General features: G+C 43.2%; 1 protein-coding gene across 3 annotated transcripts in view; it reads left to right on the top strand.

Moving 5' to 3' along the window:
• Positions 1-27,342, top strand: part of LOC139537488 (delta-sarcoglycan-like) — a 265,228-nt gene that overhangs the window by 164,516 nt on the left and 73,370 nt on the right. For 2 of the 3 annotated variants that reach the window (XM_071338855.1, XM_071338856.1), the window contains exon 2: positions 24,902-25,087. In XM_071338855.1, the coding sequence (XP_071194956.1) occupies positions 24,902-25,087 (186 nt within the window). Of the gene's footprint in view, positions 1-610; positions 933-24,901; positions 25,088-27,342 lie in introns of those variants that run through there. The other variant, XM_071338854.1, reaches the window with a different exon arrangement.

Genomic DNA, 27,342 nt, shown 5'->3' on the forward strand with positions numbered 1-27,342 from the left:
CCATATGCAAGTCGAGAAGCATTGTGTCTCGTGCTGCAGGCTTATTAGGGATTTCCCTTTATCGATAAAACAAATCATGAACCCAAGCAGCTGAAGCTCCACACCACCACCAACAACAACACCATGCATTCCATGGTGTCTGTGGGCTGTCTTCACTGACCACTTATTAAGATGCTGGATGGGCCGTGCCTGTTAAACAATGATTACTATTATTCATCAGCTCTGACCACGCTGTGGCTGGGAGGGGGAGTAAAAGAAAGTGCTGTGTAGGAGAACCTTTGTGGTTATTTCCTCCCTTGCTGGAGGGACTGGCAGGCCGCAGCATATTAAGTGGAGGAGTGGAATGTTTTTTTTTCCTTCTCTTTTTACAGTCCTTCTTTTCTTTCAGAGATACCCCCCCCCCCATACCCCCTCCCACCCTCCAAAACACACACACACACACACACACACACACACACACACACACACACACACACACACACACACACACACACACACACACACACACACACAGCCCTGCCTGTAACTTCCCACATGTGTCTGGGTTTCTAAATCTGTAACTCAGCACTAGAAGCCAGTGTGGTGCAGAATCTCCAGTCCCCACCAGTAGCACAGCAGAGCGGAGTAGAGTAGCCTCCAACTTAACCTAACATAGCAGGCGTAAAAAGAGCCTCCAATGAGATGGCTGGGATAACAGAGTGCGCGTAGTGTACAGGAAATACCTCACGACTTGGGCAGGGACTTGGCTGGGGAGTGTGTTATTGGAAAAGCTGACAAGGGGGCTGTCTGGAGTCTGTCAGAGGAGGCCTCATGCAACTTTTTAAGAGGAGCTCAATCTCCTTTTATCTGCCTGACTTAGTGAGAGCTCACTGAGAGCCCTGAGAGAGAAAGAGAGAGAGAGATAGGAGAAGGAGAGAAAGACAGAGGGAGAGGTAAGTTTAGTTTTCGCTCAGTTCCTGTCCTTTGTTTTAGGGGGACATTTAAGTTTCCTACTCATAACTGTTGACTGGTGGGAGAGGGAGTATGCATGGAGAAGCCTGTTCTTTACTTAAAACACTATTGCATCATTGTTCTGAAGAAACTAAACACATTTTGCCTTTATCTTTTGAAAATAGTATTTTTAGTTTAGTCTCAGTAGCTCTCTGTTTTTGCTTTAGGTTTTTCCCGTTCACAAAAGTATATTTTAGAACCGCTGTTTACGGAGACCTCTGGACTGAGGCTGGAAATGAATGTGTTGCCAGGAGAAGTTACGAAGGTGGAAAGCCACAACTATTTAATAAAAATGAATTGCAAAAAAGATTTCCAAGGGAGTTGATCTGTAACCCTCGCGGCTGCTAGCGAGTGAACGCTGGGGCTGACCGGCCCACTTCCCCATATCAGTCCTGTCGGCATCACATTTGGTTTCAATTACTTTGCCCCTCTGGGATACGTGTTGCTATAAATAAGTAACAACGCACTTGCTGTGGAAAGAGTTCAGACAGCAGCAGCCTTACTGTTCTGGGGGCCTACTGAGAGGGGCTACATACTTTATATTGACTAGTTTCAGCAGGGTAGGAGGGGGTTGTGGCTACTGGTATGTCTATGTATAGCCTATGTGTATTGGCAGGGTTAGGAGGGGTGGTCTTTGGCAAGACTCTTCCCAAAATAGTGTTGTGAACAACAGCTGCTGTGTGTCCATGGGGACAGTACTAAACCCTGATATAGCAGTAAGGATCCAAGCAGGTGTTGAGTGTTTATTCGCATTGTTGATATTTCCTGTGACCTCGTGAGTCATAAGCAGAGCGGCCGGTGTTAGGAATCCAAGAGGAGGCAGGATATGTAGATATTTTCTCAGAGAGAGAAAAACACAGTCAACTGAGATGACAGAGATGGGGACATTACTGTTATTCATTCTGTATAAAGCCACTGAATAAAATCACCCACATATTCCTACTGGACACACTCACACAATATATCACTCACTTTCTCTTTGAACATCCATACACATGTGAACACCTATTTTTGGCTCTCACATGTACAGTACTGTCATGTATTGTATGTTCTGTATGTACATTCACACATGCACAGTATTTCCTTAATGCGCAGTCTCAGCTGTGCATTGCAAACTCTATTGTGCATTTTACTGTGACTTCCTGCATTTCTGTGAGCACACAAGCCAAATAGAAGGTGTCCATTCCTCTGCATCAGATGTGAATGGAAGGCCTATGAGATTCAACAGCTCCTTTCCAGTCTGCCCCAGAGATGGAGTTTACTGAAAATGTCTGAGTTTTTCTCACAAGGATCTATGCCAAGGCTCAGTATATAACACAGACACACTTCAAAGGGAGAGCTCCTTCTCATCTGCTTAAAATCTAGCTTGACTGTGCAGTGATGTTTTCTATGCTCACTGGAAACCAGAGTGCGAGAGAGAGAGATGAGAGACGAGAGAGAAAGAGAAAAGAGAGAGGGAAAAGTGAGAGAGAGATTGAGAGGGAGAGGTGAGAGGGAGAGATGCAGAGTAATGCTGAGTGATAATGTGCGGAATAGGCTTTTTAATAGGAGCCACTTGATCAGTGGTGTAGTGCTATTTTTATTTTAGGTTAGGGAGCAAAAATGTCTTTAAAAATTGTACCAACAGATGTAGCCAATTGAATAGCCTAGCATTATAGCTTATTATCACGGCTCAGGCTGAGACCCAGATGCAGACACAGGAGGCAGATAGTACGAGTCTCAGAGTTTATTACAGTACAAGGGGCAGGCAATCGGTAGGTCAAGGCAGGAATAGAGTCGTAATCCAAATCAGAGTCAGGCAGGTGCAGGATCAGGGACAGGCAGAAAGGTCAGAACTGGAAGTTTAGGAAAAGCAAAAACTAAAGCACAGGACAACACGGTAACACGCTGGTAGGACTAGACGGGACAAAATGAACTGGCAACAGGCAAGTAGAAAACGCAGGTATAAATACACGAGGTAATGGCAGACACCTGGTGGGGGTTGGAGACAATCACTAGACAGGTGAAACAGATCAAGGTGTGACACCTGGCGTCCTACCCTGGGACATACCTGGTTGACCGAGGTGTAGACGGTGGAAGTTCACAACGAGGGCTCGGACCAGGATATTAATGGTGGGGACCCAACTCCGGGCCATAACCCTCCCAGTCAACCAGGTACTGGAATCCACTGCCTGGAAACAGGACATAAAGGGCTGTGAGATAGGGGTTTAATTCTAGATACATGGAAAGTGGGATGTACATGGAGCGTGCGAGACAACAGAAGGCCAGCTGCAGAGGTACCTGGAGATGGTCTTGCGAAGAACGGCCCCGGCTGTCTTCCAGGTATTACGACAGCGAAAGACGAACATCTGGGCAGAAGGTGTGCTGACCTCTTCCTCTTGTTCTGGTAAGAGTGGGGGCTGATATCCCAAGGAACACCCAAAAGGCAAGAGACCAGTACCAGAACAGGGAAGGGTGTTGGAGGCATATTCCACCCACACGAGTTGCTGGCTCCAGGTGGTGCGATTGGTGGAGACGAGGCAACAAAGAGTCATCTCCAGGTACTGATTGGCTCGCTCCGACTGGCTGCTAGACTGGGGATGAAAACTAGAGGACAGGCTGGCCGATGACCCAATGAGGGTGCAGAACACCTTTCAGAACCGGGATGAGAACTGAGGACCGCGATTGGACCACGTTGCAGCTGCTCTCTGGATGTGGGTTGAGGTCAATCCACCACCGCTCTCACCTTGCCAGGGTCCTTCTGAATATTCCCTGCAGTGATGACATATCCTAAGAAGGAGATGGTGGAGCGATGGAATTCACATTTCTCCTCCTTCTCGAAAAGCTGGTTCTCCAGGAGATGCTGGAGGATCTGTCGGACATGGAGGATGTGCTCTTAAACTGACTGGGAATAAATGCGGATTTCATCGAGGTAGACAAACATAAATCGGTTCAACATGTCGCGGAGCACATCATTGACCAGGGTCTGGAACACTGTGGGAGCGTTGGTCAGTCGCTAGCCGTGTAAAAGGCTGTCTTCCACTTGTCTCCTTCCCTTATCCGAACCAGATGGTGGGCGTTCCGAAGGTCCCACTTGGAGAAGATGACCGCCCCCTGGAGAGGCTCGAAAGCCGAGGAGGTGAGTGATAGCGGGTAACGTTTTTTTACGGTCATTAAGACCCGGTAGTCGATACATGGATTCAGGGTCTTGTTCTTCTTCTTCACAAAGAAGAAGGCAGATAGACGCATAATCCCTGCAGCGAGAGAGTCCTCAATTTACCCTTCCATCACTTTGGTCTCCGGACCCGACAGGGAATAAAGTCGCCCCGAGGTGGTGCAGTAACCGGGAGAAGGTTGATAGCACAGTCGTAGGGCAGAGGAAGAGATGTGGCGCAAACCTCCCGTAAGTCCTGGTACTCCGCGGGAACGGTGGAGAGATCCGAAGCTTTACCCAAGCGCTTCTGCAGCCTGGAGGAGTTATTGTCTGCGCTGACTGCAGACAATGTGCATAGCAAAATGGACTCCAACCCATGGCCTCTGGAGCCATGAAAACCCCAAAACTATGGGTACATGAGGAGACTCCAGGAGCAGAAACTGCATAGCCTCACAGTGGTTGCCTGACATTCGCAGGTTGATAGGAACCATATTGTCAGTGACTCTGCCAATAGAGTGCCCATCCAGCACTATGACGTCCATCTGGATGGAAAGAGGTTGAGTGGAGATACCCAGCTCTGACACCAGAGTAGTGTACATAAAGCTCTCGTCGGCGCTAGAGTCAATACGCACTCAGATGTACTGGTCTCCCCACAACAGGGTAGCATAGAGGGAGTTACGAGTAGTGAGAGATTGGAAACTCACCAGTGTACTCGTAACAACTGATGAGCCAGGTCTTTTAATGGCAGGTAGATAACAAATGTCCCGTAGCGCAACAAAACAGACATCTCTTGGTGGAAACAATCTAGCCCTGCCCAGTTGAATGGGCTTCAGAGGAGGTGAGTCGACACCTCATTGTGATTTCCGAGGGAACTCAAGTGATACATCTTTCCGGATGGTCAAGGCTATGAGGGATTCGAGGTTCATGGGCAGCTCTCGGGCTGTGAGCTCATTTTTATTCACCTGTGATAATCCATGAAGGAACGTATCGAACTGGGCTTCTGGGTTCCAGGCACTCTCAGCCGCCAACATTCGGAAATCTACCGCTCAGTCTGCCACACTACGGGAGTCTTGATGCAGTTGGAGCAGCTTACAGTAGTTTTTCCTGTAAAAGTTGTGTCATTCTGCAGCACACCTTGCGACCTGCCGCAGAATTCTATGGCACGTTATTTAATTGTCAGCCATTAATGCTAGTTAGTGCTAGTTTGACCACTAGAAGGCATCTTTGAGAAGCATTTGACAGTCTTCAATATTGGCTGTAGTAGAGAATTGAAAACCTTTTTTGTAAGAACATAGTATATGGGATTGAGATATGTAGCTTAATTAATTTAATTAATATTATGGTGTTTCTATTCCAAGAAAAACGAAACCCTCAGGGTTTACGACAGGAAAATATGGCGCTGTACAAAGTGACCGGTCGGGAGCAGGCTACAATACTAAGAGCAAATAATCCTAACATTTCCACACCTTAATTGTAGTCTAACTAGATTGTAGATTCAGTAAAAATAAAAATCTCATTGATTTATCAAGACCAGTCCCCATGCTTGTCTCAGAGCAGCGCGAAACGGTGCTAAAATAGTTGACCACACGCGGGTAGGCTATTGCTTCAAATCCTATTGCTTCTAACTTCAATATGCTTTTAGTGCCACAATGTCACAAATAATTTAACACACACAATTCTTAAAACTATAATGCTTTAAATATTTAATAATTTCTGCCTTCCGAATTCATATTCATTACATAAATAAGCCCACGTGCACCTTGATATTGGGGGTGAACCATGCGGCCGTGCCTAACCGGGAAAAGGGGTGCACCATGCGGCCATGTCTAACGGGGAAAGAGGGTGTGCCATGCGGCCATGCCTAACCGGAAAAGGGAGGATGGAGCTGGTCGGGCGCAACCCAGGCGAAATGGAGATGAGGGGTCAACATACGTCGGCTAAAGCGATTTAATTCATGAATGCATTTGAACGTTTTTAGTATTGTGATAGTGAAGAGAAAAATTCCTCTCAAGAGAATTAACATTACAGTTACACCAACTGGTAGGCTAATCACACAATTGTACAAAATGGTAAGAGAAATGGTGAGGAAAGTTACCCCTCTACATACACATTTCTTTACCGGATTCTCAAAATGAAAATACTGGCAGATCAATAAAATGTCCTTGTACAGTAGTAGATCTAATTAAATTTAGAGGATTATCTAAGGGGATTTTATACAATTACAATGCAGGGTTAATAAAAAATAACTGTTTTAAAATGTATATGTATCTCAGAGCAGCGCGAAACGGTGCTGAAATAGTTGACCACGCATGGGTAGGCTATTGCTTGTTGGGGAGGATTTTCACACAGTAACCGGGCTATAAAACTAATTGTTGGATAACAGATCGGCTCTCGGAAGTCATTAACACACGCTACTGTGTGTGTTTTGATATATTCTCTCTCTCACACACACACACACACACACACACACACACACACACACACACACACACACACACACACACACACACACACACACACACACACACACACACACACACACACACACACACACACACACACACACACACACACACACACTTGCTCTCTTGACCTCTGAATGCTCGGCTTTGAAAAGCCAGCTGACATTTACTCCTACACTCTAAAAAGAAAAGGTTTGTGGAGTATCCTTTAGGTGCTCTTCAAATTGAAACTGTGGGGGAACCCCTATATGTTCTTTGAAGATCCTTTGATAAAGGTTATTCGAAGCACCCCTTATAAAGGTTCCTCGAAGTACCTTTTGGGGGAAAAAAATGCAACTCCCTGTCCACCCTCCCTCCATCATAAAAAATATTTTAATAATAAAAATATTGACAGAATTGACTTAAATAATTCATTGTTTATTTAGTGGCACCACAAATGTGAATTAATATTTACAAAACAATTTACTGAACAAAACACATTACATTACTTAACCTTTATTTAACTAGGCAAGTCAGTTAAGAACAAATTCTTATTTACAATGACTGTCTACCCTGGCAAAACTGAGATGTGCAAGAGACATCACTGTAGGCTACTGTAGGCTACACAACGAGAAAATATGGAAAAATAAATAAATAATGAAAAGTTAATTATTGAAAGCAGCACGTGTCGGCTCGAGTCCAATCATCATCAAGAGATATGCTGGACCCTATGTCAGAGAGATGTTTTTGGGACCACATCATGTTTATTGTCCTGCTAATAGCCCTTGTGAAAACGTGCAAGGCCTTCAGGGCCGACTGAGAAGTTCCTTACTTTTCCCCCCTTCCACTTGCCTCATTTTATGTCATTTTAAGCGATTGGTGCGCCCTTCGTAGTACCAGGATCGCTCAATTTTGTTAAAGAATATGAACCAACTTGTGGTGCTGAAGGATAGCTGAAGGATAGCTTGGCGCATTCGGCCAGTTCATGGACAAACAACAACAATTTGCAGTAGGCCTTTAGCCTAATTATCACGCCCTGACCTTAGAGAGCCTTTTTATTTCTCTTTTTGGTTAGATCGTGGTGTGATTTGGGTGGGCAATCTATGTGTTCTATTTCTTTGTTGGCCGGGTATGGTTCCCAATCAGTGGCAGCTGTCTGTCGTTGTCTCTGATTGGGGATCATACTTAGGCAGCCTGTTTCCCACCTTAGTTGGTGGGATCTTGTTTTTGCATAGTTGCTGTCTAGCCCTGCAGAACTTTGCGCTCGGTTTTGTATTTTGTTGTTTTATCGGAGTTCAGCATTAAAAATCATGAACACTTTCCACGCTGCGCTTTGGTCTCATTCATTTGACGACGGACGTAACACTAATAGGCCTTTGATTACATGGTATAGATATTTGTAGGATATAGCCTAATGTAAGGGAGAGCTTTACTGCGAGTTGGCATTTCATTGTATTGCGTGATTTGATTAGCTTGAACACATGGTTACAATATACCCTATTACAGAATACATATACAACAGAAAGGTGAGCTATCGATTCATACACTAATTGTGACTCGCCACCTGGATTTGGTCTTATGTAGCAAAATTTGAAATTGTGTTTTTTACATTAGATAAATGGACTCAGAGCTACAAAATGGTATATCATACACTGCATTTGAGGAACAACGGGAAAGTAATTCTGTTTTGAAAGTTGATCAACTTGTAAACTCACTTTTGAGAAAATCGTCTTTGAATGTTTTGCTATCTATTGTTCACACCCTCACCCTAAGCTTTAGCACCACCCATCTCTTTCACTCTGAAAGTGCACACTTGATGCTCTGGCCGATGATTTGTTTACCTCTGGATAACATGAAAACAGCCTAACCAGCTCTGCTGGCAACAATTTCATTACGCTTTTTTGCAGACGTTTACTGACACTGGCCATATTCAACGGGTGTTGTACACATGTCACGTAACGTCAGCTAACGAGCCAGCCAGCCAATGTTAGCTAGTTAAACAACAATGAACAGTGCCAACAATGACACAGTGCTGGGAGCTAACCAAATCATGATCAATGTTAGCTAGCTAACATTAGGCTCTATCTAGAACTGCAAACGGCTCTGGGAAACGAATAATAACGTAAGCTAGGGAGCCAGCCAGCAAACATTAGCTAGCTAGCTAACAGTACAATTTAGCTTAAGACATATAGCTAGCTAGCTAGCTAGGTAAACAATGTGCCTAGCTAGGTAAACAAAGTGTAAGTTCACACACGTCACGTTAGCTAACGAGCTAGCTAGCTAACGTTAGCTAGTTAAACAACAATGAACAGTGCCAACAATGCCACAGTGCTGGGAGCTAACCAACCATGTTCAATGTTAGCTAGCTAACATTAGGCTCTAACTGGAACAACAAACGGCTCTGGGAAACGAATAATAACGTCAGGTAGGGAGCCAGCCAGCTAATGTTAGCTAGATAGCTAACAGTACACTTTAGCTTGAAATGAAACCACTTTCTGTCAAAATTAGAAAACGTGTAATATCTGAAAATGTAGCTAGCTAACACTAGACTATCTTACCTGTATACATCATCGTGCATGCACGCGTCTCCCTGTCAGGAATGACATGCCCCTAGTTTGAAGATGTAATCCGGAGACAGGTGTTTTCTCCATCTCTTTAGCTATCATACTCTAATTCCACTGATTTCAAAACTTGGTCCTCCAGAAAGTGGAGAGCAACACTTATGCAGCTCCACTACACAATATTTTTTATTTTTTTAAGTTGAGTTCGACAGGATTACCAACACAGACTGATGAGCTTCTATGGCAGGCCAATCCAAACTCCTCTCTGCATGTCCAGCCCACTCATTATCTCAGCCAATCATGGCTAGTGGGAAGGTTGCTCACTTTTTCTGTGGCTTAACCAACAAGGCTTGTAATTTTACAATTTATTCGTATTTACAGATGGCATCCAAGATTTTTATTAAGGCACATTAAAGTTCACATATTCGAGAAGGCATTTCTGACAATAAACACATAAAAAAAATAAAAAAAAAAAAAATGTGCAACTAGTTTCCTGAATCGGGTAAGTTTTATGGAGTTTTATGAAGTGGAGTTTTGTGGAGTTTTATGAACATCAAGGCAGACACACTGGGAACTTAGATTTTTTTTCAAAATCAATAGAATTTATTTAGAATTTATCAAATAGATTTTCCAGAAATAGTTTTACCAGCTCTGTGTATTCTCAAATTGAAAAAAGTGAGAGAGTGCCGCTCCTCTGTGCTACGGCAGCACTACGCCCTTGCTCTTGATGCACATTGCTTCCCTGTCAAGTTTGGCATCTTGCTGCAAAAGTAGTTCCTGTGAAAACAGCTCTAAACTACCCTCTTTTTGAACTACAGTACCAGTCAAAAGTTTGGACACACCTACTCATTCAATGGTTTTTCTTTATTTTTGAAGTCATCAAAACTATGAAATAACACACATGGAATCATGTAGTAACAAAAAACATGTTAAACAAATCAAAATATATTTTAAATTTCAGATTCTTCAAAGTAGCCACCCTTAGTCTTGCACACTCTTGGCATTCTCTCAACCAGCTTTTTTATATATTTTTTATTTAACTAGGCAAGTCAGTTAAGAACAAATTCTTATTTACAACGATGGCCTAGGGACAGTGGGTTTACTGCCTTGTTCAGGGGCAGAATGACAGATTTTTACCTTGTCAGCTCAGGGATTTGATCTAGCAACATTTCTGTTACTGGCCCAATGCTCTAACCACTAGGCTACCTGCCTTCCCAGCTGCTAGATGTAGTCACCTAGAATTTATTTCAATTAACAGGTGTGCTTTGCTAAAACTTAATTTGTGGAACTTTTTAATGCGTTTGAGCCAATCAGTTGTGTTGTGACAAGGTAGCGGTGGTATACAGAAGATTTGGTAAGAGACCAAGCAAGACCAAGCGACCAGCAGTTGCAAAAACCATCAACCACTATGATGAAACTGGTTCTCATGAGGACCGCCACAGGAAAGGAAGACCCAGAGTTACCTCTGCTGTAGAGGATAAGTTCATTAGAGGTAACTGCACCTCAGATTGCAGCCCAAATAAATGCTTCACAGAGTTCAAGTAACAGACATATCTCAACATCAACTGTTCAGAGACAGCATGAATCAGGCCTTCGTGGTCAAATTACTGCAAGGAAACCAGGACTAAAGGACACCAACAAGAAGAAGAGACTTGCTAGCGTGAAGAAACACGCACAATGGACATTAGACCGGTGGAAATCTGTCCTTTGGTCTGATTTTTGGTTCTAACCACTTTGTCTTTGTGAGAAGCAGAATAGGTAAATGGAGGTTCTCCGCATGTGTGGTTCCCAAATCAAATCGAAGTTTATTGGGGGTAAAAAAGTCTCTCTCTAATAGAGCGTCTCAGAGGTGGTGTAGCTGGTGCCACCAGATCTTCACCCCTTGATGGTGAAACAAAGTCCTTTTGTGGAGACTTCACAGGAGGAGGTCGTCCCGGACTGGTGGTCTCAGGAAGTTGAGCATTGTTGGTCTCAGGTGGTTTGTCCAACTGCAACTCTGGGGTGACTTCCTGTTACTCTGACAATCTGCACACCGGCTAACCTCATTTTCCACAACGTGGTCCATCTTTGGCCACCAGACATATGACCTCGCTAGTCCTTTCATTCTCGACATACCTGGATGCGACTGATGCAACAACTTCAGTAGCAACCCCCGCCCTTGTGGTGGGATAACTACTCTTGAACCCCACAGAACACATCCATCTCGAACACTCAATGCCAAGCGGCGAGTGTAGTAAGGCATGATCTGAGGCTCTGTCACTGTAGGCCATCCTTTCAGGATAAATTCATGCACTTGTGATAGCGTCACATACTTTGAAGTCCATTGCCTGATTTGTGCTGTGTTCACCGGTGCATCATCCAACACATCGATCATCAAAACCTGATCATTTTCTTCTTCCTGAATGATGATTTGTGGAACGGGCAGCCTACTCAGAGCATCAGCATTCCCATGGTATCTACCTGGTTTGTAAATTATTCTGTACTCGTAGGCCCTGAGCCACACATTCCAACGTTGAACTCTCGGAGACATTTCTGTACCCGCGGAACTGAAGCAAGCAATTGCCACGCACTTAGATGAGCTTGCAAAGTCTCTCGACGGATACTTCCCTACAAGAGAGTCATATCCAGCATGGGTGAGACAGCCGTTCACATTTAGTGTTGAGACAACAGATGTCAATGATGAATACCTCAATGAAATCATTGAAATTCAGCAGAGCCAGGTTCAACAGCAACTCTTCAGAACAACAACGCTTTCAACGTTTTGGTGTCAACAAATGGTAACGTAACCTGTTATTGCTAAGAAAGCTCTGGAGATTTTCATACCGTTTGTTACAATATATCTTTGCGAGCAATCCTTTTCGAGGATGCTGGACATAAAAACGAAGAAAAGGAACAGACTTTGTGAGTGGCACTAGCCAAGGTGAAGCCACGCATTTCTGAACTGGTCTCTGAAAGGCAACAGCAGAAGTCACACTGATTTGCAGTAAATATTCATTATGTTTTTGTGTGAAAATCATGTTTTGATGATTTTGTTCTTTGAACACACGGTGTTGATGTTGATGCACGGTTCATTTTGTGCACCAGTAAAATATATACCTATGTTTTGAATTTGAAAAAATCATATTTTATTTTTACAATTAAGAAGGGTTCGGTGAATGCGCATATGAAACTGGTGGGGTTCAGTACCTCCAACAAGGTTAAGAACCACTGAGCTAGAGCGTCTGGAGGTATTCGGTTTTCTGTCCGTCCTCTTTTCTGCAGCCCGTGGCTTTTTTTTATTGCGGCACGCCCTCGCCATGTGGCCTATTATCCCACATGCATAACACTTTTCGTGTTTAAATTTACAGTCAAACGCTGCGTGTTTGCCTTTGCAACGATAACAATCTCTATTGGCTGCTGCACCACGGCTTTCTGTTCTTTGAAATTCTACGCGCTCAGCGCTGCCCTCTTTTACTGTATGGCACGCAGTTGCGCCCCTTGCCTGCAAATCCAGTGCATTTCTATTTGCGGACTCCATGGCCTGGGACAGTTTGAGTGCATTCTCAAACGTGAGATTAGGCTCTGATAACAATCTTATTTGTATCCTGTCATCATTAATCCCACACACCAGCCGATCGCGTAGCATTTGCGATAATGTATTCCCATAGTTACAGTCCAATGCTAGTTTTCTCAACTCAGCCACATATTCCCTCACTGATTCAATAGGTTTTCTCATACGCGAATCAAACTTGAATCTTTGTACTATCTCACTGGGTTTGGGGTTGAAGTGATTTTTTTAATAGCTCGACTAAATCTACGAATGACTTTTCTCCTGGTTTATCTGGGCTCAACAGGTTTCTCATTAAGCTGTACATCTGTGCACCGACAACGCTATGACTATGGATTTCTGTTTAGCGGCATCAGTTATTTCATTAGCAGCAAAGAAATGTTCCATTATTTCACAGTACTCCTCCCATTCCGGATTTTTAGGATCAAATGGTGGTAGCAAGCCTATTGTTGCCAAAGTCATCTTTTCCGATTCTCTCTCCCCTCACACAGTCAATAATTTGTCCTACCCGTATCCAGGGAATCAATCCTTCAGAATCTTCCACCGTTCACTTGAGTCTCACCTCCCGCGTCGCACGCCAAACACTCCGCTAACTTCGTGGCAAAAAAAATCCAACGCAGTTCTCCATAGTTATCCTCAATGCCAAATATGTAGTATCCTTAAAGGCTTCTTATAATTACGACTCATGAGACTTACGTACGGTTTAGTATTTAATTGTAACTTAGAATTACATTCTCTTATGCACCTGGCTTAAAACTACCTGAAGCTTTCTTAATCATAGTTATATAGGCAGACATAGGAAATAGCTACAGATAGCGGAAAGCAAACCCCCGTCTTGAGTCAATACTGCCATCTATTGGTAAACATAAATATACCAGGTTACTACTAACCTTTGATGATCTTTATCAGATGACACTCATAGGACTTCATGTTACACAATACATGTATGTTTTGTTCGGTAAAGTTCATATTTATATCCAAAAATCGGAGTTTACATTGGCGCGTTATGTTCAGTAGTTCCAAAACATCCGGTGATTTTGCAGAGAGCCACATCAATTTACAGAAATACTAGATAGATCCACTTCTCCTTAATGCAACCGCTGTGTCAGATTTCAAAAAAACTTTACAGAAAAAGCACACCATGCAATAACCTGAGTACAGCGCTCAGACACAAAGCCAAGCCATACAGATATCCGCCATGTTGTGTAGTCAACAGAAGTCAGAAATAACATTATAAATATTCACTTACCTTTGATGTTCTTCATCAGAATGCACTCCCAGGAATCCCAGTTCCACAATAAATGTTTGATTTGTTCGATAAAGTCCATCATTTATGTCCAAATACCTCATTTTTGTTCACTCGTTTAGCCCAGTAATCAAAATTCATGAGGCGCGATCACTAGGTGCAGACGAAAAGTCAAAAATTCCGTTACAGTCCGTAGAAACATGTCAAACGATCTATAGAATCAATCTTTAGGATGTATTTAACATAAATCTTCAATAATCTTCCAACCGGAGAATTCCTTTGTCTTTAGAATTGCAATGGAACGCAAGCTACCTCTCACGTGAACGAGCGTGGTCAGCTCATGGCACTCTGGGAGAGACCTTACTCAATCCCCTCTCATTCGCCCCCACTTCACAGTAGAAGCCTCAAACAAGGTTCTAAAGACTGTTGACATCTAGTGGAAGCCTTAGGAAGTGCAATATGACCCCATAGACACACTATATTTGATAGGAAATGAGTTGAAAAACTACAAATCTCAGATTTCCCTCTTCCTGGTTGGATTTTTTCTCAGGTTTTTACCTGTCATATGAGTTATGTTATACTCACAGACATCATTCAACCAGTTTTAGAAACTTCAGTTTTCTCTCCAAATTTACTAATTATATGCATATTCTAGCTTTTATGGCTGAGTAGCAGGTAGTTTAATTTGGGGCGCTATTCATCCAATATTCCCGAATGCTGCCCCCTACCCTAGTGAAGTTAATGCCATCGGAAGAATCCCGGAACATGTTCCAGTCTGTGATAGCAAAACAGTCCTGTAGTTTAGCATCTGTTTCATCTGACCACTTATTTATAGACCGAGTCACTGGTGCTTCCTGCTTTAATTTTTGCTTGTAAGCAGAAATCAGGAGGATAGAGTTGTGGTCGGATTTACCAAATGGAGGGCGAGGGAGAACTTTGTACGTGTCTCTGTGTGTGTAGTACAGGTGATCTAGAATTTTATCCCTCTGGTTGCACATTTAACATGTTGATAGAAATTTGGTAGAACTGATTTCAGTGTCCCTGCATTAAAGTCTCCGGCCACTAGGAGTGCCACCTCTGGGTGGGTGGTTTCCTGTTTGCTTATTTCCTTATACAGCTGACTGAGTGCGGTCTTAGTGCCAGTATCTGTCTGTGGTGGTAAATAAACAGCCACGAAAAGTATAGCTGAAAACTCTCTAGGCACGTCGTGTGGCCTGAAATTTATCACAATATACTCTACTTCAGGCGAGCAAAATCTAGAGACTTCCTTAGATTTCATGCACCAGCTGTTGTTTACAAATATGCACAGACCGCCCCCCCTCGTCTTACCGGAGAGTGCTGTTCTATCTTGCCGGTGCAGCGTATATCCCGCTAGCTGAAAATCCATGTCGTCATTCAGCCACGATTCCGTGAAACATAGGATATTACAGCTTTTGATGTCCCGTTGGTAGGATATTCGTGATCGTACCTCGTTTTATTGTCCAGTGATTGCACGTTGACGAGTAGTATTGACGGTAACGGCAGCTTTCCCACTCGCCTTCTCCGGGTCCTGACAAGGCATCCAGCTCTTTGTCCTCTGTACCTGCGTCGCTTCCTCTTGCAAATAACGGGGATGTCGGCTCTGTGGGGTGTTTGGAGAATGTCCTGTGCATCCTCCTTGTTGTAGAAAAATAATTTGTCTAATCCGAGGTGAGTGATCGCTGTCCTGATGTCCAGAATCTTTTTTTTACCGTAAGATAGGGTTGCAGAAACATTATGTACAAAATAAGTTACAAATAACGCGGAAAAGACCCACATAATTGCACAATTGGTTGGGCGCCCGTAAAACTGCTGCCATTTCTTCCGACGCCATTTTCCATGCTTCCCACCGTGAAGCGTGGGGGAGGAGGTGTGATGGTGTGGGGGTGCCTTGCTGGAGACACTTTCAGTGATTTATTTAGAATCCAAGGCACACTTAACCAGCATTGCTACCATAGCATTCTGCAGCGATACGCCATCTCACCTGGTTTGCGCTTTTGGGACTATCATTTGTTTTTCAACAGGACAATGACCCAAAACACACCGCCAGGGCTATCTGACCAAGGAGAGTGATAGAGTGATGCATCAGATGATGACCTGGCCTCCACAATCACCGGACCTTAACCCAATTGAGATGGTTTGGGATGAGTTGGACCACAGAGTGAAAGAAAAGCAGCCAACAAGTGCTCAGCATATGTGGGAACTCCTTCAAGACTGTTCAAGACCTGAAAAGCATTCCAGGTGAAGCTGGTTGAGAGAATGCCAAGCGTGTGCAAAGCTATCATCAAGGCAAAGGGTAGCTACTTTGAAGAATCTCAAATATAAATCTCAATCTCAAATATAATAGTTTTGATGTCTTCACTATTATTCTACAATGTAGAAAATAGTAGAAAAAAAATAGAAAAACTTGAATGAGTAGCTGTGTCCAAACTTTTGACTTGTACTGTATATTGTTTTGTTGATGTTCATATTCCAGTGTCTTGGCAGACAATGAATAATTGCAAGTTTGTGAGTTCTTGTATTATTTTCTTCCTTTCTGCTTAGTTCTGGCAGTTTGATGAGCAACATACAGCATGTCCTGTGTCATGTAAAAATCATCCCAGTGTGAAATAGTTCGCAATAGTTCTGATCGTTCTGATTGTGTTCTGATTGTGACGTCATGCTGTAAAATTTCTCCCAGCGTAAAAATGTTACCACTTCAATAATTGCACGCGCATCTCTTTATGTGGATGGCTGTGCTCGTGCGGCTGTTTTTCTCTCACACCCTCCCTCGACCTCGAAAAACTGTTCTGTGGGCACGCTCATATGCTTCACACATCTGCCAATCAATGGTGAGCAGAAGTATTGACTCTGACCAACAGAAGCTTGTTGAGGCGTGAGGTCAGCTTATACATACCTGGACTCACGCGTTAAAATTCTGAGGGTTGATGTGCGTAGAGATGTTTTGCGATTGCTAAGACTTGGGCATTACGTTTTCGATTGAAAGTGCATATACATTATTTGTTTGTTAGTTGGTTAGTTAGTTTTAGCTAGCTATACAAACAAGTTAAAACTGCACAGCTCTGAGAACAAACCATCTCGACCAATTTACAGCTAATTATGCCAGTTAGCTAGCTAAATCAAGTTTGAGGGGGTGTGAGACAAACATCCGCATGAGCTCAGCTATCCACACGTAAGCGCGTGCAATTATTGACTGGGAACATTTTCAAGCTGTGAAAATGTTTACAACATGACGTCACAATCACAACACAATCAGAACAATTTATCGACTATTTCACGCTGGGAAGATTTTTACATGACGTCCTGGCTTGAAATTCTGTGAGCATCTCCTCCATGGTTGCACGGAGGATTTTTTCTGGTCTCTCTCCAGATCATTAGAACTTCATTAGGGTGCACAAACTCACTGTAAAAGATAATTGGGGAGCAGCAGTCAAAAGCAATTGTCCTGAAGAGTCATTCACCCCTCTTGGCATGGGCACCAACAAATTAAATGTCAAGGTTTTATGATGAAGGCATTAATTGCGTCATATTGATCACTTCCTTCAATATTACTTCCTTTATTCCCTAACTACAGATAGTCACCTCATCCCTTTTAAATAGACCTTCCTGCACAGGCTCAATTTTGTCATTTTAAAAATCAATGCACAGTTTTCCTGACTGCTGTTCTGTCTTCAAAGCAATGCAAAATACTATTGAGTCTCATTCAGATCCCTTGAGGTCGAGTACAGTCCTTTTCCTCATATAACACCAACGCTGCCAGAGGTGTTTCTCTCTGTAAGTGTATAGATACTAAGTAGAGTTGCATGTTGTCTATGGCCTTTCTCGGTCCCTCTCCTGGCCTGTCAGTTCCTGTTAGAGAGTAGAATGACTGATTGGTACTAAAGGTAATGGTATTACTGTATATAAACTGTCTCCAGTGCAGGATGTTACTGTGCATACTGAAGAGCTGTAGGTGAAGGATAAAGTAGAGGGAAAACCACCATGCCCTTATCAAATAACGGTTTCAAGTTCCACAAGACATACCATTAGCTTGAGAATATATTGCACTGTGACATTTCTCAAAGTGTAATAACAGTCGGTAATATATACAACGCCTGACCTGACCATGCAGACTGTACCACAATCTGTATATTCTTGAGATATATTCTTGCCGACCTGGGTGGAAGTATTTATTTTTTCAGCCCTCTTAGGAAAATGTTTCAGGTTTGTGAGTCAGAGTGCTCCTGAAAAGCATTGGGATTGTGTTTTTGTCTCATATTGTCACGCCCTGGCCATAGAGAGGTTTTTATTCTCTATTTTGGTTAGGCCAGGGTGTGACTAGGGTGGGCATTCTAGTTTCTTTATTTCTATGTTTTCTATTTCTTTGTGTTTGGCCGGGTGTGGTTCTCAATCAGAGGCAGCTGTCTATCGTTGTCTCTGATTGAGAACCATACTTAGGTAGCCCTTTTTTCCACCTGTCTTTGTGGGAAGTTAACTTTGTTTGATGGCACATTGCCTTAAGCTTCACGGTTTGTTTTGGTATTGTTTATTGTTTTGTTGGCGACATCTACTATTAAAAGTATGTACACTCACCACGCTGCACCTTGGTCCTCTTTTTCCAACGGCCGTGACACATATATGCAATTGCTTGACTGGTTACTTGTATCCAACCCTATTGAAGTAATTGCTCATTTAAAAAGTGAAATTGTCTTATGATTGTGGCCCAACCTTTTCGGTTGACATGGAATTGGATCCATTTAATATGTAAAACAAGAAGTGCTAAAGAAGAAAGCAGAAGTGTAGTAATAATTGGGTTGAGATCTCAAGAGAGATTAAATTCATTGGCTTTATCTGAAAGTCTACATGAAAGAGATGTTCTTTTGAGTCCGATGTACTAATATGAAATACTTTTATCTGAGTGTTTGTGGTTGCTCTATTGAAAAATCCTAAACTCAATTAGGGATTTGCATCTAGAAGGACATTAGGAAATATGTTTTAATTTATATTGTAAACACTCTTATTTGATATGTAAAATCCCTATTAAATAGACAGCAAATGTTCCTATTCAAAGTAGCCCTGTTGATCTTAAGGTAATGGGGGAAATGTGTGGGTGAAGATACCAGGACTCTAAACCTACTGTAAACACTATGTACATGAACACTGGGAAAGGGAAGCACCTCTTGTCCCTGATTAATATTTTGTCATATTGTTGGTGAGAGAACTAGTGTGCCATCTGGTTAAATAAAGAATTTAGCTGCTCCCATCCCCTGCAGGCCCTTTAATAGTGGAGAATTTCCTAGCAACAGTGTGTGTGTGTGTGTGTGTGTGTGTGTGTGTGTGTGTGTGTGTGTGTGTGTGTGTGTGTGTGTGTGTGTGTGTGTGTGTGTGTGTGTGTGTGTGTGTGTGTGTGTGTGCGTGCGATATGTTCATGCCTGTGTGTTTTTGTCTGTGTATTCCTGTGTGTGTTATCTCTATGTGTGTGTGTGTGCGTACGTGCGAGCGAGAGAGAGAGAGAGGTACTGAACCAGTACAAGGTTTCATATTCTCTGGCTCCATCTCAATCCCTTTGTAATTCAGGGGCTAAACAGAAACTATGAGATCCACATACTCTTCTATCTGTCAGCCTCCAAGCCCAGAAGCAGTATCAAAAACACTTACTCTTAAAGAGACACTGTTAGTATCACGTTTTCAGCAAACCTTTTACTGTAAGAGTGGATGGCCATAGCTATTTATGGATAGTTGGTGGTAGTTATTGCTCCGTGTGTCGTTACATTTTAAATTACTGCATTTGGATGGCATGTACTGTATGCCATTTTGATTATACACCCACATTTGGCTGGAATGCCAGTACACCATCTCCTGATAGGCAACGAGAGAGAGAGAGAGAGAGAGAGAGAGAGAGAGAGAGAGAGAGAGAGAGAGAGAGAGAGAGAGAGGAGAGAGAGAGAGAGAGAGAGAGAGAGAGAGAGAGAGAGAGAGAGAGAGAGAGAGAGAGAGAGAGAGAGAGAGAGAGAGAGAGAGAGAGAGAGAGAGAGAGAGAGAGAGAGAGAGAGAGAGAGAGAGAGAGAGAGAGAGAGAGAGAGAGAGAGAGAGAGAGAGAGAGAGAGAGAGAGAGAGAGAGAGAGAGAGACTTGACGCCCTCTGACCTGTCAACACACTATAAGCTGACCTGTGGGAGGGTTCCTTTGTTTTCTCTCTCTCTCTTAGATTCAGATAAGCTTTATTAGCATGAATTACAAGGCCACTTTCTAAAGCAGAGTGAGATAGTGACACAACAACAGCAAAATATAAATAATGGTGATTAGAGAAAGGGAACATTAGGAACACCTGCTCTTTCCATGACATACAGTAGACTGACCAGGTGAAAGCTATGATCCCTTAAGCTGTTAAATCCATTTCAATTAGTGTAGATGAACGGGAGGAGACAGGTTAAAGAAGGATTTTTAAACAATTGAGACATGGATTGTGTTTGTGTTCCATTCAGCGTGAATGGCGCACATACAAAGTGCCTTTGAACGGGATATGGTAGTAGGTGCCAGGTGCACCGGTTTGAGTGTGTCAAGAACTGCAACGCTGCTGGCTTTTTCACGCTCAACAGTTTCCCATGTGCATCAAGAATGGTCCACCACCCAAAAGACATCAAGCCAACTTGACAAGCATTGGAGTCAACATGGGCCAGCATCCCTGTGGAATGCTTTAGACACCTTGTAGAGTTCATGCACTGATGAATTGAGGCTGTTCTGAGCAGTGTTGTAGTGGAGGGTATACGCAGGTATATGTCGTATACACACTTATTTTTCTGTGGGCATTGCGTATACTCACTTATTAACCAAATATTTATTGGGATATTTGTATTTCTGGATTTGATAGCATAAAATGCTCTTCACTTTCTTTTCACTCAGGGCCTTTGCAGCCAGCCAAAAAATCCCTGATTAACTTTTCTCCAGGCCCAGGTAATTATAGCTGGAACTGTGTTTTAGTGTAGTTCCACTGTAGGTAAACTGGTACTGGTTTCACTGGGATCTGGCTTTCTTCTGAAAGATCACGATTGAAGTTTTTTCTAAGTTTACTATTAGTACCCATCTTTGGCAGTACTGCTCTACAAGGGACAGGCTCTGTCGTAATCTTTGTTCTGTGGGTGACAAACAAAATTAAGTTGTCAGCGTACAACATGCACTTCATATGTGTGTCATGTAGGGTGAGGACTGAGGCTGCAGATTGCTCCAACATTGTTGGTAGTTAATTTATATAAATATTGTTGGACTCCACGTCTTTGGGGGAAAAAATCTGTTGTTTTGTTTCCAATTTTTATTGCACATTTATTATTCATACATTAGGATTTCAAGGTGTTATACATTTCCCCCCATATAAATTTGGAGGAGTTAGTATAATAGTTCATCGTGCCAAATGAAGTCTACAAATTAGACAAAACCTTTTCTTGTGTTCCTTTTGATATTTAGATTTATGAGTGTGGAGGGAGTAAATGTGATCTGAGGTGTGATGTTTGGGGAGGAAGCCGCTTCTAGTATTCATTATGCTGCAAAATATATTTTCCAGATTACTGCATACACAGATGCCTCTGTAGTTATTGGTGTCGAAATTGTCTCCTTTTTTGTAGATGGGCGTTATTAGACCTTCATTGCAGATTCCAGGGAAACATCCAGTTTCCAGCATTAAGTTTAATAATTTAAGCAGTGTGTCCACCAGCTTAGGGCTGCTCAGTTTCAGCATTTCATTATGGATGTTGTTTTATTTTAAAGTTTTGATTTATTATTTTATTTCAGTAGCTCTGATAGTGAAGTTGCTCTGTCTCTCACCCTCTCTGGTCTATCTCTCCCTGCCTCTCTCACTCCCTCTATCCCTCGTTCACTCTCTCCTTAATCCCTTCTTTAATTACACATGTGGAGTGCTCTCTCTCCCTCACTTTGAGGCCACATGTCTTAAACACAGCGGAGTGCTGCTCCTTTCAACCCCTAGCCCATGTAAATCCTCCCAAACATTTTTGAAGTAGTGTCAGTTTGAAGCAAATTGAAATAGTTTGGCTGAGACTTTCACTGCCCTACTTGTGGTCGCTCAGATATTCAGCGAGTTCTCAATCAAGTAATATTATGGTAATTGTAGGGCTTGTTGACTTTGGTGATGCAAAAATCACTACATGGATAGAGATACATTTGGCCTGTACTGCAACAGTACTTCTTTGAATGAAGTTAGACTTGAGTCCAATGGTATGTAACGCTCTGTTCTTTAACATGAATACAGAAATTTAGATGAGTGGGTGACTTCAGTACATGGGCCCTGAGATAATCAGAACACCATTAAACAATGATGTTCAGAGGTATCTTATACAAGTATATATCTTGGAGGGCATTGTAAGCCAAAAACAGTCATAGAGGGCCACACACATGCCTTGCCAAGTTGCCTTAATCAGGGTTATAAAGCTTGCTGATAAGCTTGTTTTGAAAAGCTCACTCTCCTACTGTATTTATAAGAAAGTAAAAATACAGAGCATGTTGAGCTGATAGTATTCGTTGTGCCATGCAGACAGCAATCACAGGCTGTATTCTCACCTTCAGACCAGCGTTAGTTAATGAATTCTGTTGATTGTGTAGCTGGAACTCAATGATTTATGAATCACTGAGAGAACACTTTGTTATATTTGGAGCAGATTCAACGCTCATTAGGTTGTTGACTGTAATGCCATGACCTTTAAAATAAATCTGATTTAATTGGCCATGCATATCTACATTATGTAAAGTGGAACAGTGTGTCCGTGTAATATGACAATGAGGCAAAGGAGACAATATGGCCTAGATAGCTCTTATAAATGTTGTGTGGTGAAAGTGAAGATTAGGACTGCTTGTGAATGGCAAAATGTTAATTAGTTAAATGTGCTCATGGCATATTTTCTTCCCATAATTGTGCATATACAGTAGATGTATTATATCTCAAGTCTGCTTCTTCCCAGCCTAAACTTACTGTAGACATAAACAATGTTAGGATCCATTCAGAAGCCTCTTGCACTAGACTCAGTAGAGGACATTTTGTGTATTTTCACATTTGGACAGGCATTGCCTCTGAATGGAGAACTGGGACAGAAGTTGGCAGAATCTGGTACCGAACCACATGTTGTCTATAAAAGAGCCTAGTGGAGAGATGCCCAGTGATTTGGCAACCGAGAAGAACCAACAACATTCAGCAATGCTTGGGATGCCTTTGATCAGAAACAGACTTTGTTTTGTGCCGCTGGTCTTTCTTTAGGCACTAACTAACTATCTAGCTGCCGTTAGACGGTATTGTGGCTGATGTACAGTAAGATGACACACCAGTGGGTCACTCAGAGATACAATTTACCGATGGCCTCCAACAGGGTTATGGTTAATACTCCAACAGTCATATTTGCAGTAATAATACTGTGTGTGAATCCTGTTTCTCTCGGTCGGTTTGTTTCTGTACTGTACAGTGTGTACACACCACCTGGGGTTGCTGACAGCTGTATCCACATACATTTTTTATATCACCAGCTACCTGGTGAGATTGACTGAAAGGAACCTCCTCCCCCCTCGTTGAATTAGTGTAGGTTGAGTGTTGCTCTTGTGTCATGGTGGCCCTGGATCTGGTGAGCCACAGTCTGTTAGCATTGGTTTGAGCCAGTACTAACTCTCCCTATTAAATTAATCAAGCTCTAAGTCTGTATTTGCACAGTTCTGCTCTAAACTCAATGTTTACTTTGGAAATGGAAGATTAGATGCCAACCTGGAGGTGCAATACGTGGTAAACAAGACTTCATGGAAGGTAATAGAGTATTTGGTCCTGTTCTGAACCACACCCATGGTCAATTTAGTCTGGAGCACCTGTAGGGATGGAAGAACAAGTGCTTCCTGAGTGGCGCAGTGGTCTAAGGCATTGCATCGCAGTGCTAGTTGTGCCACTAGAGATACTGGTTTGAGTCCAGGCCCTGTCGCAGCCGGCCGCAACCGGAAGACCCATGGGGCGGCGTACAATTGGCCCAGCGTCGTCTGGGTTAGGGGAGGGTTTGGCCGGCCTGGCTGTCCTTGTCCCATTGCGCACTAGCGACTCCTGTGGCGGGCCGGGTGCATTCACGCTGACACGGTCACCAGTTGTACTGTGTTTCCTCTGACACATTGGTGTGGTTGGCTTCTGGGTTAAGTGGACATTGTGTCAAGAAGCAGTGCGGCTTGGCTGAGTCGTGTTTTGGAGGACGCGCGGCTCTTCGCCTCTCCCGAATCCGTACGGGAGTTGCAGCGATGGGACAAGACTGTAACTACCAATTGGATACCACGAAATTGAGGATTAAAAAAATAAGGGGGAAAAAGTATGGAAGAACACTATTTCATATGGAACTTTAGGACTGAAATATAAGAGCTATGCACAAAGTAAATGTCATGTTCTCCATCAACATCATCACCATCATCATCATAACAATGTGTCCCTGCACATGCCTACCGTTTACTATGCCCTACATACAAACACTGAAGTGCAACAGTACAATCAGATTTTTGGTTTTGCTGACTGGCTTTAGAGTTTTCATAAGGGCTGTCTAGTGTCATTTGTACCAGTTAGCGGTGAATGTGTGTGGTTGTCAAATGCGATTGGCTTTGGCGGCGGAGCCAGCCACTCAAAGCACTGTAGAAAGTAAAGTTGTATTTTGCACAGAGTTATTAGGCTATTATTATGGAGCTTGAAGTGAACAGTGCCTTCTCCCACTTTACAGGCGGACAATTAGAATCATCATTAATGGACACTATCAGCACATCAATGGTGCAGAGAGGGAGTAATTGATATATAGAAAGCTTATGGGACAATGAATCAGTTTGATTCCTAACTAAACTGTCTTTCATTGTGTCCGAACTCAATGGCTGACTACGGCTTCAACAGTAGAGCCAGAATGTACTGTTTGGGGCATGTAAGGTTCAGAATGCATAGGCTTAAGTCACTTACCCTCTTCTTCTTCTTCTTCTCTTGCAGATGACCCAAGAACAGTGCACTCATAGGAACAATGTCCAGAGCTCAGAGAAACCACATGTGTACAAAGTGGGGATTTACGGCTGGCGGAAACGTTGCCTTTACTTCTTTGTGCTCCTGTTAATGATCCTGATCCTGGTCAACCTCGCTTTAACCATCTGGATAGTAAAGGTCATGAATTTCACCATAGTAAGTCCTACTCCCTACCTGCCGGTCTCTTTTTATTTGTGATTTATTTTTATGACTGTTGGGGCATTGATTATTTGATTTGCTTAGAAGTGTGCTGGAATAATAGGGTTTTTCTCCACAGGGGGACTATAATGACGGGCTGGTAATTGCGAGCTGTGGCACTTTAGTACAGCGACTTCATTTTCACTCACTGTGGTCGATCTGCTGTGGTCTTAGTCCACTTAGCTAACTCCAAGCTAGGGGTCTCTCTCCTCCCCTCCTCTCTCCTATTTCTCCCCTACTTCCATCCCTGCATGTTAGTTTCCGAGTACCCCACTGTTCTTTCTTCTCTAACGGAGAGAGTTCAAATGAGGGCATGTTTAGTACAACGGCTTCAAAGTACCAGTCTAGAACCAATGACACTGTCACTTCCTGCACAGGAGAGAGGTGACAGCGCAGGATGCAGGTTGGCATTTATTGTCATAGGGTGACATCAGCAAAGGAGAGTGGTGACATCAGGGCCATACACTAAAGTATATCATACATGTGTACCATTCACATTAATGCCGTGCATACAGTACTTAGCTCTAGACTGCGGAGTTTGACATTAATTTCCACTGTGATTCTCTGTATATCTGTTGTATTAGTCTGTAGCTCAAGCCCTGTGAGCCATGCCGTTTGAGTTTCTGGCTAGTAATCCTCAGCACCTGCGATGAGTCAGATACTTGTAGTGCTGTATGCCTCCCCTCCTTGTCTGAATAAACCATGAGAACAGGTTGATGTTTTACAGTGGAGTTTCATCTGAGTTGCACTCCGAGGTCCATCGGTGTGGTTACTCAAAGCAATTTGGATAACTGGTGTGTCCGTCTGCATCTGTGCTGGACACTGGGTGGCTATATAAGGGTTCTAACCTTTATCCAAATAGATGCAAGTGGGATGTCATGGCAAGTGGGATGTCATGGCAAAAGTGATCCAGTTAAATTGCAGTATAAAACTTTGATTTTACCATCATCCTTGTAGGGAAGGAACTACAGTCCCTTTAAAAGCTTAATGTATGTGGGCGGGGAGCTTGTATTCATGAGCTCTCCTTGACTGACAGCACTTTGAAACACCCTTGTGGTCGTTCCCAGGTAACAAGGTAAACCAAAAGGTATTATTTCCATGATTCCAAACCTAAATAGTGTACCTCACCCCATTTTCTCTGCAAAATGCTCTCATGGTCAACAGAACTGAAAATGAACTGTTGAATATCAGACAAACAGCAGCAATACGCAAATATATTTATATTGTTTTGAAACTAATTAGAGAAGACAGTTCACTGATACACTTCTTCAGCAGAATTAGTAAAGCCTGAGTCACCTTAGAAACTTAGGCATAAGGGAATGTACATGAAAACATGGACAATTTATTGGTGCTTCTGCATAAGCATTATAAATTACAATGTGTATTGATCAGACATTTACTTGATCATTTACAATTGGCCAGCATAGCTGAAATATTGATCAACATGAACACTCATGATAAATAAAGATGAGAAATAATTGTGAGACATTTTTTGTTGTTGTTGCTATAAGCCTAATATAGGCACCCAGCCACCCTACTGTCACGAATATTTAGGTGTGGAAGGTAGGAGTCAGGCGCAGAGAGCAGAAGGTTCAATAATAGACGATTTAATTATCTCCGTCAAAAACAAACAGTTACGCCAAACACAGGGCGCAGCAACACTGACCCACCCAAACACACAGGGCAAAAAGATCCAGAGAGAAAAATAAATCCAACACCGACAGTGAACACAAAATAATCCCGCACAAAACCCCAGCGGGCCTAACAAGCTTACATAGACCAGAAATCAAGAAACACGTGCAACTAATAAGACTAAACCAACAGACAAGGGAAAAAGGGATTGGTGGCGGCTAGTAGGCCGGTGACGATGACCGCCGAGCGCCGTCCGAACAGGCAGGGGAGCAACCCTCGGAGGGAGTCGTGACAGTACCTCCCCCCCCTGACGCGCGGCTCCCACAGCGCGCCGCCACCGGCCTCGAGGGCGACCCGGAGGGCGAGGTGCCGGGCGATCTGGGTGGAGGCGGTGGAAGTCCTTCAGAAGTGAAGGGTCCACAATATACCCAGCACCTCTCCTCAGGACCGTACCCCTCCCAGTCTACGAGGTACTGTAGGCTCCCCACCCGGCGTCTCGAGTCCAGAATGGCACGTACTGTGTACGCCGGGGACCCCTTGATGTTCAGAGGGGGCGGAGGGACCTCAGGCACCTCACCTTC

This window comes from Salvelinus alpinus, chromosome 13 (assembly GCF_045679555.1).
Source record: "Salvelinus alpinus chromosome 13, SLU_Salpinus.1, whole genome shotgun sequence".
In the NCBI taxonomy this organism is placed as follows: domain Eukaryota; kingdom Metazoa; phylum Chordata; class Actinopteri; order Salmoniformes; family Salmonidae; genus Salvelinus; species Salvelinus alpinus.